Source organism: Crotalus tigris, unplaced genomic scaffold (assembly GCF_016545835.1).
Source record: "Crotalus tigris isolate CLP2741 ecotype Arizona unplaced genomic scaffold, ASM1654583v1 scf7180000024350.909852, whole genome shotgun sequence".
Taxonomy (NCBI): Eukaryota; Metazoa; Chordata; class Lepidosauria; order Squamata; family Viperidae; genus Crotalus; species Crotalus tigris.
Window position 1 is genome coordinate 640564 of NW_024100519.1, and position 18341 is coordinate 658904.

The 18341-nt window shown below is 45.2% G+C and overlaps 2 protein-coding genes across 3 annotated transcripts in view; one reads left to right on the forward strand and one right to left on the reverse strand.

The window, feature by feature from the left end:
- The window catches only part of CNTRL (centriolin), a 36065-nt gene extending 30464 nt beyond the window's left edge, over nucleotides 1–5601 (forward strand). For both annotated transcript variants that reach the window (XM_039327056.1, XM_039327057.1), the window contains 7 exons: nucleotides 278–483; nucleotides 1019–1159; nucleotides 2514–2789; nucleotides 3278–3340; nucleotides 3910–4122; nucleotides 4636–4724; nucleotides 5288–5601. In XM_039327056.1, coding sequence (XP_039182990.1) covers nucleotides 278–483; nucleotides 1019–1159; nucleotides 2514–2789; nucleotides 3278–3340; nucleotides 3910–4122; nucleotides 4636–4713 — 977 coding nt within the window. In that variant the 3' untranslated portion in view covers nucleotides 4714–4724; nucleotides 5288–5601. The remainder of the gene's footprint in view (nucleotides 1–277; nucleotides 484–1018; nucleotides 1160–2513; nucleotides 2790–3277; nucleotides 3341–3909; nucleotides 4123–4635; nucleotides 4725–5287) is intronic.
- A 582-nt stretch (nucleotides 5602–6183) lies between these two features.
- Nucleotides 6184–17562, reverse strand: RAB14 (RAB14, member RAS oncogene family). Its single transcript, XM_039327058.1, has 8 exons — nucleotides 17299–17562; nucleotides 12871–12929; nucleotides 11291–11344; nucleotides 10599–10776; nucleotides 10181–10247; nucleotides 9231–9318; nucleotides 8939–8969; nucleotides 6184–8356 (listed from the first exon to the last, which is right to left on the reverse strand). Exons 2-8 carry the CDS (start codon nucleotides 12920–12922, stop codon nucleotides 8179–8181), a joined length of 648 nt encoding a protein of 215 aa, XP_039182992.1. The 5' UTR covers nucleotides 12923–12929; nucleotides 17299–17562; the 3' UTR covers nucleotides 6184–8178.
- Nucleotides 17563–18341: the final 779 nt, after the last annotated feature.

Here is an 18341-nt window from a genome sequence, read left to right on the forward strand (position 1 = left end):
GTGCAGATGACTGACTATTAAGTCATGAATTGTTGTTTCCTTGTGCTGCCATGCCCTCAGCTCCCAGGTACCTGATAGGCTGGTGGTAAATCAGCACTCCTGTTGACTAACAAGGGCCCCGTTTCCCAGGCGTCCATCATTTCTCTGGCTGTTTTTGTCCTTGCTTAGCCAACAATCATCGTAAATTCTCCTAGAATGCCCTTTAGCAGATGAAAAGCAAACCTGAGGCTCTTGGTAAGGTTGGCTTGGTAACCAAGACCGGCTCCTCTGTTTCTAGGGCATCAGCTCTCCGAAAAAGAACAGAAGCTTCAGGAAAAGATGGGGGAGATTTCCTGCCTTCAGAGAGAACTCCACCTCTCCAGAGCCGAGGAGAGGCTGCTCCAAGATCGGCTCCAAGCAGACCATCTCAAAGCAGAGAAGCAAATTGCAACCTTGAAGGACACCATCAAGGCTCAAAGGGACCAGCTTGAAAGAGCCCTCCAAGTACGTAGCTGTCTCCCCCCAACCTCCAGTTGCTTTCCCATTTTGGGTTGTGGGAGAGAGGGGCCACAACAAGAAACGAGATGGTTTCTTGAACGTGAGGAGCGGCTGACTCGGCCCCAGTTCTCCCAAACTCTATGAATGCTTGGAAGTGGTTGTAGAATATACCTTAAATAGCCTTATTCCAACTGTGTAAGGTTCTGTGAAAAGGTGGTTCGTTCAAGACCACCTAATGAATTCATAGGACCTCCGTTGGTCATTTCTGGATTTACAATCCAGTTTTCTCTCATAACTCACAACACGGAGCCGTTGGATCCTATCCACGTGGGATGACCTAAGTAGGGCCAGTATCCTCCAGATGTTCTGGACCAACTCCAATCCAATCCGGTATGGCCCTCTGGGGCTGATGTGTTTGTGTGTAGCTTTAAATCATTGAAGGTCACAATGGAGCGTTCGCCCGGCCCTTCCGTGGAATGTATTTATTCAGATGAAAAGAAAAAATATATATATTCTTCTTCAACTCGCCGCTCTCATTTAGGAACAGAAGCAAGAAAACTACGGCTTGCAGCGAGAAATAACCTCACTGGAACAAGTGGCCCGAGAGAATCACCAGCGGGCCAAGCGGTTGATGAGGGACCTTGGCCGGATCCAAGAAGAGCACGCACAACTCAAGTCACAGGTAACGCTCTGGAGCCTCCAAATAGCCTCCCTGTTGCCCAGAAAGATAAGTGTCCACTCTTGACCTGCTGGTCAGGAGAATGAACTTCTTCCTACAATCTAGAATTAACGTAGGAATGACTACTCCTAGGTACAGGATTCACAACCTCTGAGATGTTGGAATAAAGCAGAGAAAAGGATTATCAGGGCTCTGGGGGATTGTCCTGCCAGTGTGCAAATTAATACAAGTAGTCCTCAACTTAACAACCGCTCATTTAGTGACTGTTCGATGTTACAACTGAAAAAAGTGACTTATGACCGTTTTTCACACTTAACAAAAGTTGCAGCACGCCCACAATGACATGATCATGACCCTTGGCAACTGACTCCTATTTATGACAGCTGCAGTGTCCTGGGATGTGATGGCCTTTGTGAAACACAAAGATTTTAATTGCAAAAGAGACAAATTCAACCTTCCGACAAGCAAATTCAATTGGGGAACCACATTCATGTAACAACCACGTTGCTCATTTAACAACTGCAGTGATTTGCTTAACAACTGTGGCAGGAACGGTTGTAAAAGGAGGCAAAACTTACTTGACCAATGTCCCAAAGGTGCTTTTTTTTTTTCAGGAGGCAACTGGACGTCCTTGTTTTTCTTTGAAGACGTTTCGCTTCTCCTCCAAGAAGCTTCTTCAGCTCTGATCGACTTCCATCCTCCACCATCCAGCCAGAACGGAAGAAGCTCCCCAGATGAGAAGCGAAACGCCTTCAAAGAAAAACAAGGAAGTCCAGTTGCCTCCTGAAAGAAAAAGCACCTTTGGGACAACCATGGAGGACTGAGACTCTCCATACCGTATGATAAATGTTTCCCTTAGCAACAAAAATTTAGAGCTCAGCTGTGGTTGTAAGTTGAAGACTACCTGTAATGACAATGTAAAAGGATGGTAAAATGTGAAAGGAAGCCTCATTAAACCCAAATCATTAAATAGCTGCTTCAGCTGTTCACTTTTAATTAGTTGCATCGATTAGATCAGTGGTTCTCAACCTTTCTAATGCCGCGACCCCATAATACAATTCCCCATGTTGTGGTGACCCCCAACCACTTATACATCACCGGGTGCCAGGGGTGTGGCCAAAGAAAAGGGGGGAAAAAATGGCGGACAGCCTTGTTTGGCGACCCCCGTGAAATGGTCGTTCGACCCCAAATGGGGTCCCGACCCACAGGTTGAGAACCACTTGATTAGATCAACTCGTCCATGGAGCTTTCTGGCCCTTGGGTGCTGAGCCCCCCCTTCCCCCCAGAATCAGAGAGATGTAAGGCCACTCGATGCTTCAACATCAGTGTTGAATGACCGTTGCGTCTTGTGTCTCAGATGAAGAACCAGGAGGAGCTGGAGAAACAGCAGAAAGAGCTGAAGGGCACCGTTAAGCTGGTCAGACTGGAAGTGAAGGACAAAATGAGGACCGGCTTGAAGGATCTGAGCCAGTCTCCTCCAGAGTTATTGGAGGACAGAGACGCTAACCTGGAAGCGAAGGCGAGACTTTGGAGCGACTTGGAAAGCCTGAAGGAAAACTACCCATTCACTGAAAACAAGGCCAAGATGCCGTACTGGGATGAAAAGCTGGACCTCTCTAAAGTCCACATCACAGTAAGTACGTTAAGAAGCAGAGCTGTACCCAGGATCCGAACAACGGGCCGCACACACGATACTGTAGCTAGCATGAACGTCCACTTGAAGAAGGAACTTCTGCATCTTCCACACAAGAAAGTTGCACCTAGGTGAAAAATTCACACATCCAAGCAGATTGTTCCCACGGGCAGCTTGCCCAAATCCTTGCCTTTTCCATCATTCTCCCATTGTCATTTTTTTTTTTTTTTTTGCTACTCACAGTCCAGCTTTCATTTCTAATCTAAAAATGAGATCTAGGAGTTTGGGTTTAAATCTCTGCCTTGTAAGCGGGAGTCCACATTTAAAGTACCTGCATGATAGCTATTGTATCACTGGGTTTGCTACAAATGATAGTTAAAACCTAGTTTTACCCCACATTCCACCCTGAATGAGTGTGAAGGGATGTCACAAGGCGCCTTCTTTTTCCTCTCAATTCTTCTCTTCATCAATCCTTTTTTTCTCCCAAGGATGAACAGTGGCGTGGAAAGGTACGCCGGGAACAACTGCAACACCACGAGGATCGTCTCAAGGTAGTGACGATTCGTATGTACGGCTACCAGACTTTTGCTTGGGATGGGGAATAGAACCAGGCCGTCCTCAACTTGGAACGGTTCATTCAGTGACCGTTCCAAGTGAGGGCACTGGAAGAAAGTGACATACGACCGTTTTTGTTTTTTTTTTACACTTGCAGCTTCCCCTGGTAACGTGTTCAAATTTCAGATCCGTGGCAGCTGGCTCATATTTATGACGGTTGCACTGTACCCTTTTGCGACCTTCTGATCGGCCCAGTCAATGGGGAAGCCAGATTCACTTAACAACGGGGTTACTAACTTACCAACTCCGATGATTCGCTTAACAGCTGTGGCGAGACAGGCCATAAAATGGGACAAAGCTCACTTGACAAATGTCTCGCTTAGAAATGTGGGGCTCCATTGTGGTTGCTAAGTCGAGGCCTTGGAGAATAAAACCCTTGCTTTAAATTTAGAAGGTCACTTCTGGATTAATCCAGAGCGAGGGGCAGAGACCCTGCTCTGGTGGTCCTCTGTCCTAAGCAGCCCAGATCTTCCTCGCTGATTTAACGTGGAACCTCTCCATCCAGGCTCAACTCCGGCAGTGCATGTCAAAGCAAGTGGAGGCCTTAATTAAAGGGAAGCAAGAGACCGAGGGCACCCTTCACAGTCTGAAGAGACAAGTCGATGCCCTGGACGAGCTGGTCAGCAGCAGCTCTACCGATTCCTTGTTTCCATCCTTAAATTCATCGGGATTCACAGATTTTCTGCGCCAAGAGCCAAGCCTGACGGCAAAGAATCAGGTACGTTTGCCCGACAACCTGGTTTTCTTAACTAGCGTTTGCACAGATCAATCTTTACAGCAACACACATGGATTGTTTTACCCTGTTAAGCCTGGATCCAAACTAAGTGTCCTTTCTCATGAATGCCCCCGTGGCCTTTTCTAAAGCATCCCTATACTGTCTTCACTCTGAAACAGCTTTAATAGAGCAGCATTAAACAGAACAGCACTTTGAGAATTATTTTTAACAGGTCAGCAGGCAGCCTTGTTTTACGCCCTGGAATATTTGCAAGGTACCAACTTGGGGAAAGATTTAAAGCCTTCTTTATTGGAGTGGCTGGAGGCTCCATGCAGTGAATATGTTCACTTTGGAAAATTGAATTAACCTGCCTTGAATGTGTACATGAAACTATTAGAAATCAGTTTAAAGTGTTTTCTTCTTAAAGAGCACTTCAGCCTCTGTAGGACTTTTATAAAATCAAAAATCGTACCGACAGCACTGTTTAGTTAAGGTTTTGGGTTTTTTCTCTCTAGTCCACCAGATCCCCTTCTCCCTGGACCACTGCAGATGCTTCAGCCCAGTCTAAAGTGATTTATCAGTACAAGACATAGTTTCAACAAAGGTGAGAGGCGGGAGACCAACCAGGTTATGAATAGTTTTAAACATGACCAATTAGAAGACTTAAGTCACAGTTTACGTATATTCCTTCTTCGTAGCATGACAAAGTTTTTTTTTATTGTGGTCAAGAAAAGATCTTAAAAATCCATTGTGGCCCTGGATAGTTATTGCAGCCACCAGCTACAAAACTGCTCCAGATTATAGGTAGTCCTCAACTTACAACAGTCCATTTAGTGACTGTTCAAAATTACAACAGCACTAAAGTGGCTTGTGATCGTTTTTCACGCTTACAACCGTTGCAGCATCCCCAGGGCCACGTGATCAAAATTCGGATGCTTGGCAACTGATTCGCATTTATGACGGTTGCAGCGTCCTGGGGTCACGTGATCCCCTCTATATTCAGAGCCTGGTTGTCTGTTCCAAGCCAAAATGCTGCTCCCTTAGAACAAATAGATTATGAATAAAATGACACAAGTTGTCACGAGGAATTGTGAAGGGGAGGGAAGAGGTGCCTATAACTTGCTGCTTGGGACTTAAAATCGCTTTTTTTTTTTTTTGGTTGTTAAGAGACAAAGACTGTGCAAAAATGGGTTTGCGAAGCCCGTGCCAATTGGATGTGAAGATTATGAAGACTACCTCATTTATTTTACAAGTTTAAAGGTCTTTTGAGTCACCTCACCTGGTCCTCAGTTTCCGCATCTCTACAGCAGAATTCTGCCGTAGTGAAAGCAACATCAGGGTGTTTTGTATTCCTTTGGAGTGGAGGCGATTCTAGGAAGAGGTGTGTCTTTCGCTTTTTACATTTCTTTTTAACCACCATTTAGCAAAGCGGCTTTTTACGGGATAAACTATTTTGTGAATAAATTTTTTTGTACAAAACAGTTCAAGCTTTTTGACTGCTCCTGCTCGATAGCCAGTAGAGGATGACAGCGACATTTTAAATGGCTCAACATCTCTTCTCTTCTCCTTTATTCAGACAGCAATAATTCTGAACATAGGGAAACCAGGGGGTTGGACTAGATGACCTCCAAGGTCCCTTCCACCTTTTTTTATTATAAGCCCCTGTAGATTTCCTCAATCTTTATGGCACGCCATAGAAGAATTCAAGTCTATGGATATTCTCAACCGTGGTTGTCCCAAAGGTGCTTTTTTCAAGAGGCAGCTGGACTTCCTTTGTTTTTTTCTTGAAGACGTTTCGCTCCTTATCCAAGAAACTTCTTCAGTCAGAACTGAAGAAGCTTCTTGGATGAGAAGCAAAACGTCTTCAGGCAAAAACAAAGAAAGTACAGTTGCCTCTTGAAAAAGCTCCTTTGGGACAATTCAAGCCCAACCTTTATTAAAGGTCTCGAGGAATTTCCCCCCCCCCCCTCGCCTTTAAAAAAAAAAGGGGGGGGGCATTCATCTCAGTCGTCCCACAATTCGTAACCCTTTTGTTCTGCCTCTTCAAAGAACGACTACTCTCGTTGGTCTCTAGATACAGGTACTTTATTTACAAATATTTAGAGAATAGCATTGTTACATTAAATGAGTACAGCAGCCCAAATAAATCCTGTCACAGAAATGAAGACCTACTGTAACTTGAATTGGGGGGGGAAGAGGAGGTAAGAAAAGGGATTATTGCACCGCCAACAAGCTGCAGGAAGCAAATTGCCTTTGCCCAAAACGTAAGTTGTGTCAACAGATCGTGGTCCCTGGGCAACCCTCACCCCACCCTCAACCCCCCCCCCACCCACGGTGCAATTCAAAGAGCAGAATTCTGTAATACCCATCTACTTTTAAGAATCTGAGATTTCAAGAAGGAGGAAAAACGAGAGCCAAACGTAAAGGGCAACGTAAGCGAGGGGAGAGCACACAAGCTACCCAAATGCAAATCGTTTGCACTTCCCAGTTTTGGCTTTTGGTTCACATGTTGACTGTACGTTATGCTGGTTATCCCCTTTCACTTTTGCACACTGGAACGTGGCCTGGTTTTAGTGTCAATCGAGGGGGTCGCTGAGACACTGCGGGCAACGGAACCAAACGTGCTCATCCTTTCCCTAGCCGGCCTTAACCGCCTCTCGACCAGATTGCCACTGAGAGAACAATTAAGGGTGGAGAGGGGTCTGTGGGTGGCTCCATCCTGCAGGCCACCCCTCCCCTTAAGCCCTCTTCCAGGGACAGAGGCTTGCAATCATGGCAGAGAGGAACATGGGGAGAGCATCGGCAGCCAAGCCAGGGGAACTGTAGTGTCAAATGCCAGAGTAGAATCCAAAGTCCCTCTAGAGTAATGCTTTTTGCGACCGTCCAGTTTAGAGCAGACTTTTCCCAGAAGCATATAGATGTGCAATACAGCTGGAATAAATGCAGAACTTTTGGGGGGGGGAGGGGGAAGAGGGAAAGCGAGTTAGCACATCCTCAAGTGCACAAGACCTGGAGTAACAGCAACAAAAAAAAAATAATAGTAGGCTGCTCACCAGGCACAGAGGTCCTACACTGGGCTAGCAATGCCCTGGGAGCTGCATCAAGGTCCTCTGGACAACCGCCAAACATCATATGGAGTTGAACCAGGGTGGCCAATGACTGCAGTCACTAAGCGGGGCGACCTGGCCATCTTTAGTGGAGCTGTACAGATATTTCACTTTTAAGTTTCTAATGCCGGTCATTAAGGTTTTTTTTTTCCCTCTTCATTAAAATCATATACACGGGATGTATTTGAGTGTCTAGCTTGGTTCCGTCAAAATTTATACATATTTACGCTTGGTTAATAAGGGCCCGTGTGGGTAAAAATAGGGAGCAGCAGCATAAAGATACCGGGTACAAGATAAAAGCCACGCCATGTCCCAGGCCGAGAGGGAGGGGGCGTACACCACAGCAATAAGTGTCTTTCTTTCCCCCCCCTCCCCCAAAAGCCCCAGCCACCACCACCACCACGACTTTCCCAATGAAAGCAATCTACGCAGGACCCCATTCTACCCTTGGAAAGTTTTTATAGCAAATCTTTTTTTTTTTTTCCTTTCTTTTTTTTTGTTACTAAAAAGGACAGACCAGTTACAGACTGGGGAGAAAAAGCTGAAGCTAACAAAGTTAAACTTTACAAGAGACAAAGCTCTGCGGAGAAAGAGTGAAAGTCATGGGAGGGGGGGGGGTCCAGCATCAGAGCTCTGTTCTGTAAATCATGAATCGGTGACATCTATTCACAAGGACAATTAATTATTTGGAGGGGAGAGGAGAAAGGGGGAATAAAGACGTCTAGATTTTACCATGCAGGGAGAGGGAATGACTCTACTTGCCTTTGATAACCTGATTACATCTAAGTTTTCTCTTATTTTATTCTTTAGCAGTTTAGTACTGTGTTAAACTCTTGCCTCAGGAGTTTTAATTAAACCTGGTAAGATGTGCAGAGGAAAAACGGAAGCAGCCCCAAAAAGCACTGCTCTTTAACAGAGGTGAAAGGTCACAGAGCCAAGGAACCGAGGTCACTAGCAGCCACAGCCTTCTCTTTGGGGCTGGGGTTCGTTGGTTAGCCGGCCGCCCTGTGGAGCTGAAGGCTTGTGCTGTACCCCTGACTCTGCCGCGTTCAGATCCAGGCTCCCGTCTTGGATATTCTGGTAGATTTTCTTGGCGGCCTCTAGGAACGCGTCTTCCACGTTCTCACCTCTGGGGAAAAGGACAAGCCAAAGCAACGGCATTAATTTGGGACACTTGTGACAGATGCAGGTGTATTTATAGCTTGGGGTTGGAGCGAGGGGTCCGCGGTGTGCTTGTTTTTTTCTTGCAGATGCTTCATGACCTAACTAGGTCACGTCAGCAGTGCCGATGTGCGTGATCCACACTGATGATGTTCCCTAGTTGGGTCATGAAACATCTGCAGGAAAATAACCAGTAGCGGAGAGCATCGAGGACCCCACAAAATACATCCCTCCTGCTTGCGCACTGCACTGTCCATGTTTTGAAGCAATAGCTAGCATTACTAGAGCAATTTAACCATCGGCATTAGCATAAACCAAGATGACTCTTGTGCTGCAAACAAGACATTCTCACCACCCAGTCATTCTTTTTTGTTTGCAGAGAAAAATTCATGGGGAAAGAATCTCAGAGTTCCTGTTTCTTTCGGGATTTCCCCCCCCCCCCACTACAATTAAGGAATTACACTGTCACCGCTTGCTTTGGCAGGCAAATGATGAATTCATCCATGCAACAAATGTTTGTTTGTTTTTAACATAACAGCAACCAACTTACGTTTTTGCGCTCGCTTCAAGAAACAGCAAGCCTGTTGGGGAACAAAAAGCAAGGTCAACTTAGGTCGGAAATCAAAATAATTCCTCTTTCGGATCTTGCCAACCAGCAAGTTGGCGTCTCCAAAGTGACAAGGCCACGGATGCAGTTTGAGTAGCCTGATCCACGCGTAACCACATCACCACACAGAGGGCCTAAATCGGCACTACACTAAATGGCTTCTGCGCGATCTTTTCTGCCAAGTGCTTAGCCACCCTCGGTTCTGCTTTGGCTACTATGGTGCACCCATGCGTACCGTTCTCTTCAGCAAACTGTTTGGCTTCCTCGTATGTCACGTCTCTCTGGGCTTCCAGGTCTGCTTTATTTCCTATAAGGATGATCACCTGCATCCAGAACAAGAGACAGAACAGGGCATTTAGAAGAAATCCAGCAGCGGACAAGAGCCAGTTGTCAAGGGTACGCGTTTTTGCCCCAAAGGATCCTGTTGGGATCCTTTTGCAGAGCGAGCCTCATTACAGCTAAGAAAACACACCCTTCCTCTCTAAGCATTAAAGGGGGAAAAAAAATGGAACCGGGCATCCCCAGAAGGGCGAGCCAGGATGCAAATGCTTTAATTAACGGACGATTTGGTTTCTGATTATGGTAAGGAAGCAGTTTTAAGGAACTGCTCATTATGAAATTAACACAAGACATGCTAGAAGAGGAAGTCAGAGAGCTAGCTAGCTTGGAATGACTGCTGCAGTTAACCACATCGTCAGGAAGGGAAGCTAGCATGCTGCACAAAAGGGAAAGAACCCCCCCTCCCCTTGGAATACAGAGCTGAGAAAAGCGTTCGGTTTCAAAACTGTCTCCCTTAAGCAAATTGTAATGGACTCTGTTCACCTGGTGACTTCTAGAGACAGAGAGGAAGAAGGAGGTGCTGACTAGGAGAACGGAGGATATATTCCGTTCGAGGGGCTGAAGGCTAAAACTTATGAAGGACGGCTGCAGGAATTGGGTATGTCCAGTTTAACGAAAAGAAGGACGAGGGGGGACATGATAGCAGTCTTTCAATATCTGAGGGACTGCCCCAAAGAAGAGGGAGTCAAGCCATTCTCCAAAGCATCTGAGGGCAGGACGAGAAGCAATGGATAGAAACTAATCAAGGAGAGAAGCAACCTGGCACTATTTCCTGACATCTCAACCTGGAGATGAGCAGATGCTGTTTACCTTTAACACAAAGGTTTCTAAATTGTTGACACTCACAGTATTGGGGTTAGTTAGATTCCTTGCGTCTGTCAGCCAGCTGCTTAAATGGTTATATGTACTTCTTCTGCAAGAGAAAGAAAAAAGAAACAAGGGTGTCATGTTTGTAGAACATCAGCTAGTTTGTCCTGTCTCTAAGAGGATCACAGCAAGAGAAAGTCCAGCCTCATCCCATTTGATCTGAGATAAGAAAGATTTGGTATTTGTGTTCTTCCACCATGTCCATCAAATTGGCGTGCCTGCATGGAGCTTTTTAAACATACGATTTGAGAAGGCTGGAAAATTAATATCTGGCTAGAAGAAGGGGTTTAATGAAATAGGCAAACTCTTGCTTTGTTCCAGAGTTTAGTGTCAGCTAAAAGAGCATCAGCTTAAATCACGGCAAAGTTTAAACCGCCAGCACAGAAAGACTCCTTACCTAGTGATATCATAAACCATAAGGGCTCCTGCTGCTCCTCTGTAGTAGCTCCGTGTGACCGCTCTAAACCTCTCTTGTCCCGCCGTGTCCCAGATCTGCAGCTTAATTTTTTGGCCGCTAACTTCAATTATCCTGGTACCAAACTCGACTCCAATTGTATGGGGACAATCTGCCATAACTGTGAGGCAAAAGGAAATAACAGTGAGAAAGCACGATCCACCTAACGCCAGGCTTCCATTCACAGGGATTCCCACGTATCTGAAGACCTACTTAACCCACCTTCTCAGCCAAAAGGCAGCCCCAAAATCAGCAGTTATGTGTGTGTGTGGGGGGGGGGTCATTACAGAGCACAAAATTAATTTCTGACTTGTTCTACTGCATATTTCTTATAAGAGTGAGAAACAGACATGGGTTTTCTGCCAAGACTTCCCCAGCTCTAGTCATCAGCAAATGTATAAACCTTTGGCTGTTAAATCTATCTCTGGATAAAAATACACAGCATTAAACCAATAATGATCACATATTATATAAAGGGAGGCATTTTGCTTCAGTGAAATCCGGAATCATTCCCATTCTGTAAAAGGCACTTTTAATAACATAACAGAAGCCTAGAATTAACACGTTGGGAAAACGGAGAGGATAAAGTCACGTTGTGTTTACTACTTCAACTACAAAGAAAGGTACACACTTACACTTCTTTTCTGTAAACTGATGGAGCAAGCACGATTTTCCTACACCCATATCACCTTAAGATAAAAAAAAAAAGAGAAAAAAGAGGAATATTTAGAAGTGAATTGTTACCACTGCTGCCTTGACTTAGTATCTATTGCAGAAATGAATTGTGGAATAATATGGAGCCATTTTGCCCACATAGAAGGTGTCATAATCCACAATCAGCATTCTTTCTTAATAAAAGTGCCAAGCTTTTTTTTTTTTTTAAGGGAAATGAAAGAAAAAAAACCTAGTGTATAATGCTACTGAGAACTGCTCTGGAATTTTTTTTTCTGGTATTCCTATTACAGAATTTGTAACTGGAAGTACGGAGATGAAAGCTCCTACTTCTTCAATTTCTTCTGAAGGCCACGGATGAGTAAGATGAGTAACTCTAGCTGTATTTCCAACTCTGAAAGATAACCTATGTTTAAGCAGCATTCATTCCTGGAATGTGATCTTAGACTCGGTGGATAATCCAGCTTCGAAAGCATTCATTTATCGACTACCTGAAGCTACAAGTGATTGAGATCCCTGTGGTCATGTGATCAAAATTTGGGTGTTTGGCAATTGGCATGGGTTTACAATGATTGCAGCCACCTGGGTTGCCATTTGGGACCTTTCAACAAGCAAGCAGACATGGTCTGTAAACACACTAAAACCAAACTGATCCCATGTTTAGGCTAAGAAAGATCTCAAAACACAGGGCCTATAAAAATAGTCCTCAGCTTATGCTGATATTGGGGGCCAGAATTTCTGCTTGCTTGTTGAAAGGTCCCAAATGGCAACCCAGGTGGCTGCAATCATTGTAAACCCGTGCCAATTGCCAAACACCCAAATTTTGATCACATGACCACAGGGATCTCAATCACTTGTAGCTTCAGGTAGTCGATAAATGAATGCTTTCGAAGCTGGATTATCCACCGAGTCTAAGATCACATTCCAGGAATGAATGCTGCTTACCACTAAGAGAATATTCTACCAGTTCTCCAAGGCATATATCATGTTACTATCTAGTGTAGTAGTAGCCAGCGTTACAGGCTTTGCCCAACACCAGACACAAAACCAGGATCAAATGTCAGCACCACAGTAGCAACTGAAAGAAGTGTCTTAAGGGTAAATCATTCTATCTCACTTCCTGGCTTTGAAATCCAAAACTCTGCCAGACTGGGGAAAAAAAACACATCTGCAGGCTTGAGAGATTACTTGTGCAACACAAGATCAAGCTTCTGCGGATAAAGAGCGCAGCAATCTTAAGCATTAAAAATAATTGAGTCCCTGCTTTTGAGGAACGGGGGCAAAAACCCTCAGACCACTGAACTAAAAAAATTCAGTGACTTGTGACTTTGCATGCCACCTTTTCAACAAGCCTGGTGTGCAAGGGACGATTCGACAGATGCTGAAAAATACATCCTTTTTTTTTTTTTCATTTGACTGGTTATTTGTAGGCTGGGCCTTTCCAGCATCGTCTTCCCACAACTTCTATTATCCCAAACCAGCTGCACTTAAAAGTGTGTTGGCAGAAATAACGAGGCGTTTTCTAAACGATGCTTAGACTTACCAATAATGATGTATTTAAAGATGTAGGAATAGTTGTAAGGTGCAGTTGCCATTGTGGCACTAGAAAAGAAGAGAGAAAAACAGCTTAACGTGATTGCCCTTGGATCCGGTCCTATCAAATGTTTCACTTAGCAACATAAATTTTGGCTCAATTGTGTCGTAACTCGCGGACAAAGGAAATATTAAAAGTGCAAACTAAATTGGAAGCCAAGGCCTTTATAAAGGGTTGTAAACCATGCTGCAATGCTTGTTAAATATGAAAAATGGCCGTCCCTTTTTTTTCAGGGCCGTTGGAATGTTGAACAGTCACTAACTGAATTACTAGTGTTGAAGTAAACATCATTTTTTGGATTTGTCCTCCAATCAGCAACGTCAGTAACATATTCATTCCTTTAAGAATCCTACTTTAGCACTGGATCACTGCTCCTTCAGAAAAATATCGTGGAAGCTTTCCCACAGCGGACACACCTAGCTATTTTGGAGATCCCATGTGCACTTTCTCAATTTCCTGGCAGGATAGTGGAAGAATCTGTTGAGCAATTCACCTAACACGTGCACTGCTAACATTGCTTACTCCCCATTATTTTAAGTCTCTTATCTTTCTCCCTTTTCCTGGGAGAAATGATCTAACTGCGCCTTTAATAAAAAGATTCCCAAGCATTCACCAAGCTATTTACCTATTTCGAAGTCTTAAATAAAGTCGGCTCATTTGTTTAGAGCTAAAGGTACAAACTTCATATGCAAGCTATGTTAGCCAGTCTGTGTTTTTTTTTAATGAGCAAGTTAAAATAGAGAAGCAGAACGACATTACACAGGTATCAAAGGAAAGATTAACATATTAACCAAATCCATTGAAAACAAGGAAGAAGACACTGCAGTGAATGGAAATTCATTGGAAATGAATTTATTGGTTCAGTTTCTATAACCAATTAAAGCAGGCAGGTGAAATGTTGCTTGGGACTGGGCAGGCAGCAGAAAATCCTACAGTATGTAGAAAAACCAGGGGCAAGTTGGTTCGTTTTAAAGAGCGCGAGGCTAAATTTATGTATTGCCCAAAACAAATAGGCTTAAATTGCTCAAAGAGATTGTGACATCTATACCCTCGGTAGATTGCAAAGAAAAATACATCAGAAAGGGCAATGCAGAAAGAATCTGTCTTGGAGGAGAAGCCAGAATGCATGACTGCTGGGTCCTTTCCCACTAGAAAAATAAAATAAAATAAAAAATAAATTCTCAACTGCAATCTGATGGGTTTAGATCATTCCCCTCGTCAGAAGATGCGATTTCCCAAGCGCAAGCGTCTTCTAGTAAGCACGTGACCGTCATCTGATTTGAATTCATCCGTTCTATACAGCCTGATGTGCCGTATGAATGAAAGACGGTCGTGTGAAAAACGGCCGTAAGTCACTTTTTTCACCGCTGCTGTAGCTCTGAACGGTCACTAAACGAACTGTTGCAAATCTATTATCTAACTACTGTCTCAACAGCGTGCAACTCAAACCAATGCATATTTACACAGACATACAGGGAGTCCTCGACTTAATAACGGTTCATTTAGCGACCGTTTAAAATTACATCGCCGAAAAAGTGACTTATGACCGTTTTTCACACTTACGGCCGTGGCAGCATTCCCAGGGTCCTGTGATTTACATTTGGATGCTTGACAACCGACTCACACTTATGACGGTTGCAGTGTCCAGGGGTCCCGTGACCCCCCTTTTGCCACCTTAGGTCAAGCAAAATCCACGGATGAAGCCGGATTTCACTTAACAACCGTGTTCCTAACTTAACAACGGCAGGGATTCGCTTCACAAATCGGGCAAGAAAAGTCGTAAAATGGGGCAAAACTCACTTAACCAATTTCTCACTTCGCAAAATTAAGTGTTCGGCTCAATTGCAGTCACAGGTCCACAGGATTACCTGCACGGCAACTCTGAAGTGAACTTTTCTCTTTATTAAAGTTATGGGGTTGCACTATTTTTAGTTTATGGTAATAGTGCCCCAGCCCTTTGGGAAAGTCTGCACGATGACAATACATCAGTGTGTGTACAAAGCTTGGCGCTTGCCACGGGAAACAATAAAGAGCCTTAAATGTTCTTTATTTATTGAAGAAAGCCACTCCCTTGTCTAGCAAGAGCCACTGAAAAGACAGCAGACAGCTGAAAAACTGATAAAGCTTCCCGATAATTGACAAAACTAGGGCGAATCTCCAAAGTGAAAATCATTTACAACGGTAGGGAATCTCCTCACATTTACATCTACAGAGGTTTATCTAATCTTTCCTTTTTGTGTCCAAGAATGCAAAATTGATCTCTACTCCGCTTCTCCTCCTCCTCCGTGCCTTCTGGATGTTTGAGAATATGAACTGCCCTTAGCCCAAGTTTGCACGTCCCAGGCTGGTGTTAAAGAATGCCCTGTCGATATTTTACTGCACAATTCTGCCTTCATACAAAATCTGAATTTAACAAGATTCACACCTTAGCAGGTGTGAATCGCCCCAAGCAAATGAAGTGAGCCAAATAGACCCAGCAACTAAAAACTGAAATTATAGCAAAGGTACCACTCCTAAATATGATAATCCCCATTAACATATGATAGTAGTTAGTCAGGAATCTTGCGCAAAATGTTCTTAGTCTAAGCAGACAAATCTGCAAAGTGAAAAACAAGTTTATCAGTATATAGGATTCTTAACTGGATTTTTTTCCTTATCAGAAAGAGCCTCTGCTTGGGTCATTTGAAAAAACAAGCATGCAAAGTTTATTACATTCATACCACATTCTTACAAGGAAACATAACTGTACACACACGCACATATGCTGATTAAAGGATAAGAGGTGTGCACAGCTCACCTTATATTTATTCAGAGCCAAGCGCACAACATCTCTCACTGAAGATCTACAATGGGTAAAGCACTTAACACTGCAATATTTTTTTAAAAAAGAAATCAGTGCAATAAGATATCGTCAATCCTACTTTCAGTCCAGATTCCAGGCAAAATTTCTTTTTTCGAGCCTTCGTTGCACTTAGCCTACTTAGAAGGACTTATCCAAAATCCTCAATCTCTTTTTTTTAAAAAATGCTCAATTTGCCCCTCGGATGTAATAGGCACAAGTGGCATTCACTGCACATCATGATGTAGTTGTGTTGTAGGCTAGCTGACAAATAAGACAGCTTCAGAGACACAAGTTTTTAACTTTCTCCACAGGAAGATGACAAGTGGCGTCCTTGACACCTTCAGGACTTGGGACAGCCAAGGTAAAGAACTTAAAACAAAACTAAACAAACTGTAGGAAAATGGGGAGCCCTTTCCAGAAGCAGCTGTACCCCACCCCTTAGAGAAAGTATCCATCCACTCCAGGCTTCCTGAGAATACAATGCTGTTTATTCATTTATTTGTCAGATTTTTATCCTGCCTTTATCACTTTATAAGTGATCAGGATGATGAACACACTTAATATTCCTTCCCTCTATTATTTATTACATTTTTACGGCGCCCATCTCAATGACAACAACCCTGTGAGGTGGGTTGGGCTGAAAGACAGACTGGCTGCAGCTTTCATTTTACCATTGCTCAAGGGTGAGATAGGGGGCACATATTTAAGAAAGAAATAAGTAAATATAGTTCCAGGGAATACAGTCCATGGCATTCCCTAAAGTTTTAACGCAGGGGTGTCCGACCTTGGCAACTTTGAAAGATTTGTGGACTTCAACTCCCAGGATTTCCCAGCCAGCACGGGGAATTGAACTCTGGGAGTTGAAGTCCACCAGGCTTAAAAAATGGCCAAGGTTGGACATTCAAGGTAGGCAGGTAGACTGCTGCTCTAAAAAGCTTCTCTTGGATAATTCAATCAGGAGGGCAAACAGAAGAGGAGGAGAAGGAAGGGGGAAGGAAGGAAAAGAAAGAGAGAGGGAAAGAAAGAGGGAGGGAGAGAGGGAAAGAAAGATACAGAAAGAAAGAAAGAAAGAAAGAAAGAAAGAAAGAGGAAGGGGGAAGGAAGGAAGGAAAAAATCCTTCTCCATCACCCCAAAGGCTTCCTCTCTGCCAAAAGACCGCAGCTCCTCCGGGCCGGGCTATGCCCCGCCTCCCCCGCCACCAGGACCCATGGGTCTGGGGCAGGAAGCAAGGGATGGGGATGATGGGAAGGGGGCTCTTCAGGGACAGGGAGGAAGGGGCAGCGGGAGGGGGTCCCCCGCACGGCTGGGGAGGATGGGAGGTGCAGAGGCCTCTAGGGGTGGCGCGGGCTGGGGACGATGGGCCCGATAGTCGCCATTCAGCCTCCCTTCTTCCGCCTCCCGGAAGGGAAGCCCGGCCAGGCGCCGGCGGGCGCGGCTTTCCCCGCCGAGAGGGGGGAGGCGCTCGCCTCCCGTTGCTAGGCAACTCCGGGGAAGGCCCCGGCCGGAAGGCCTGGCCTAGGCCGCCCGGATCTACCTGGGCTCGAGGGGCTGGTGACTGGGCAGCTTGGCTGAGGAAGCGGCGGCGGCGGCGGCGGCCACAGCAGTGTATCGTTCCCGGGCGGGAGCCGCGGAGGGCGCAGGGAGCGACGGGCGGCAGCGGCGGCGGGTCTCCTCCTCTCCAGCTTCTCCTCCTCCTTCTTCTTCCCTCTTTCGTCGCCGCCGCCCCTCCTCTTCCCTCACAGACACCCGCGATCCAAGATGGCGGCGGCGGCCCTTTCCGCTGGGTGTCCCCGCCCACTTCCCACGGGGCGGGGCCCGGAGGCCGGCCGGCCCGGCTCCGCTGCCAAATCTCCCCCGCGGGAAAGAGGGAGGCGGGCGACGCGAAACAAAAGTCAGCGCAGGGAGGGAGGGATGCGCTGGAGCAAATGGTCAATCGGGGCGGCCGGGGAGGCGAGGAAGTGCTTTTTGTGGTTTGGGGATTCTTTTTTTTTTTTCCCGGAGAAAGGGCGGGGCGGAAAGAGTGGCCCAGAGCGCCTGCGTCAAAAAAAAAAGCTGGTTCTTGTTTGGGCAGCTTAAAACGAGTGGCATGCGCAGATTAGAGAAGGAAGACGCATGCGCAGATGGGAGACGACGAAAGGAGGTGCCATCTGCCAAAAATGGGCGGGTTTAACCCAAGGATGGTTTAAAAAAATAAGTCATGGAGCTTGGCCAATGAACTCCGTCCACACTCCGTCTGGCTCCGCCTACTCGATTAGGCCCTCCCCTTCGGCTGGCATTCAACCCGGAAATCCTTCCTAGTTGAATTTCTGCCTGGAATCATGATTACTTCCTAGTCAAGGTTTTGTGTGGGGGTGCTGTCCCAGGGAATACTTTAAAAAGTCGTTTTATTATTGATAATGTTCACGCATAACACATTTATTAATGAGCTGTTCTTGCCAAGGACGTGATCAGAATTCGAACTCAGAGCCATGTAAAGCAGGAGGCCCTTTGGGAACGATATAATAACATGTATATAAACAAAAGAATAGTAAGTTTCCTTTGCTGGACCGTAGCCTTCCGCATGGGTTAGTAGCCAGT

Bases quoted from the DNA above. Each gene is read 5' to 3' on its own strand.
- RAB14 (XM_039327058.1), bottom strand. From the start codon at position 12,922: ATGGCAACTGCACCTTACAACTATTCCTACATCTTTAAATACATCATT. The intron at 9,319-10,180 runs GTGAGTGTCAAC...TTCTGGATGCAG, and splicing joins ATCTAACTAACCCCAATACT to GTGATCATCCTTATAGGAAA. The intron at 8,970-9,230 runs GTACGCATGGGT...GTTCCCCAACAG, and splicing joins ACAGTTTGCTGAAGAGAACG to GCTTGCTGTTTCTTGAAGCG.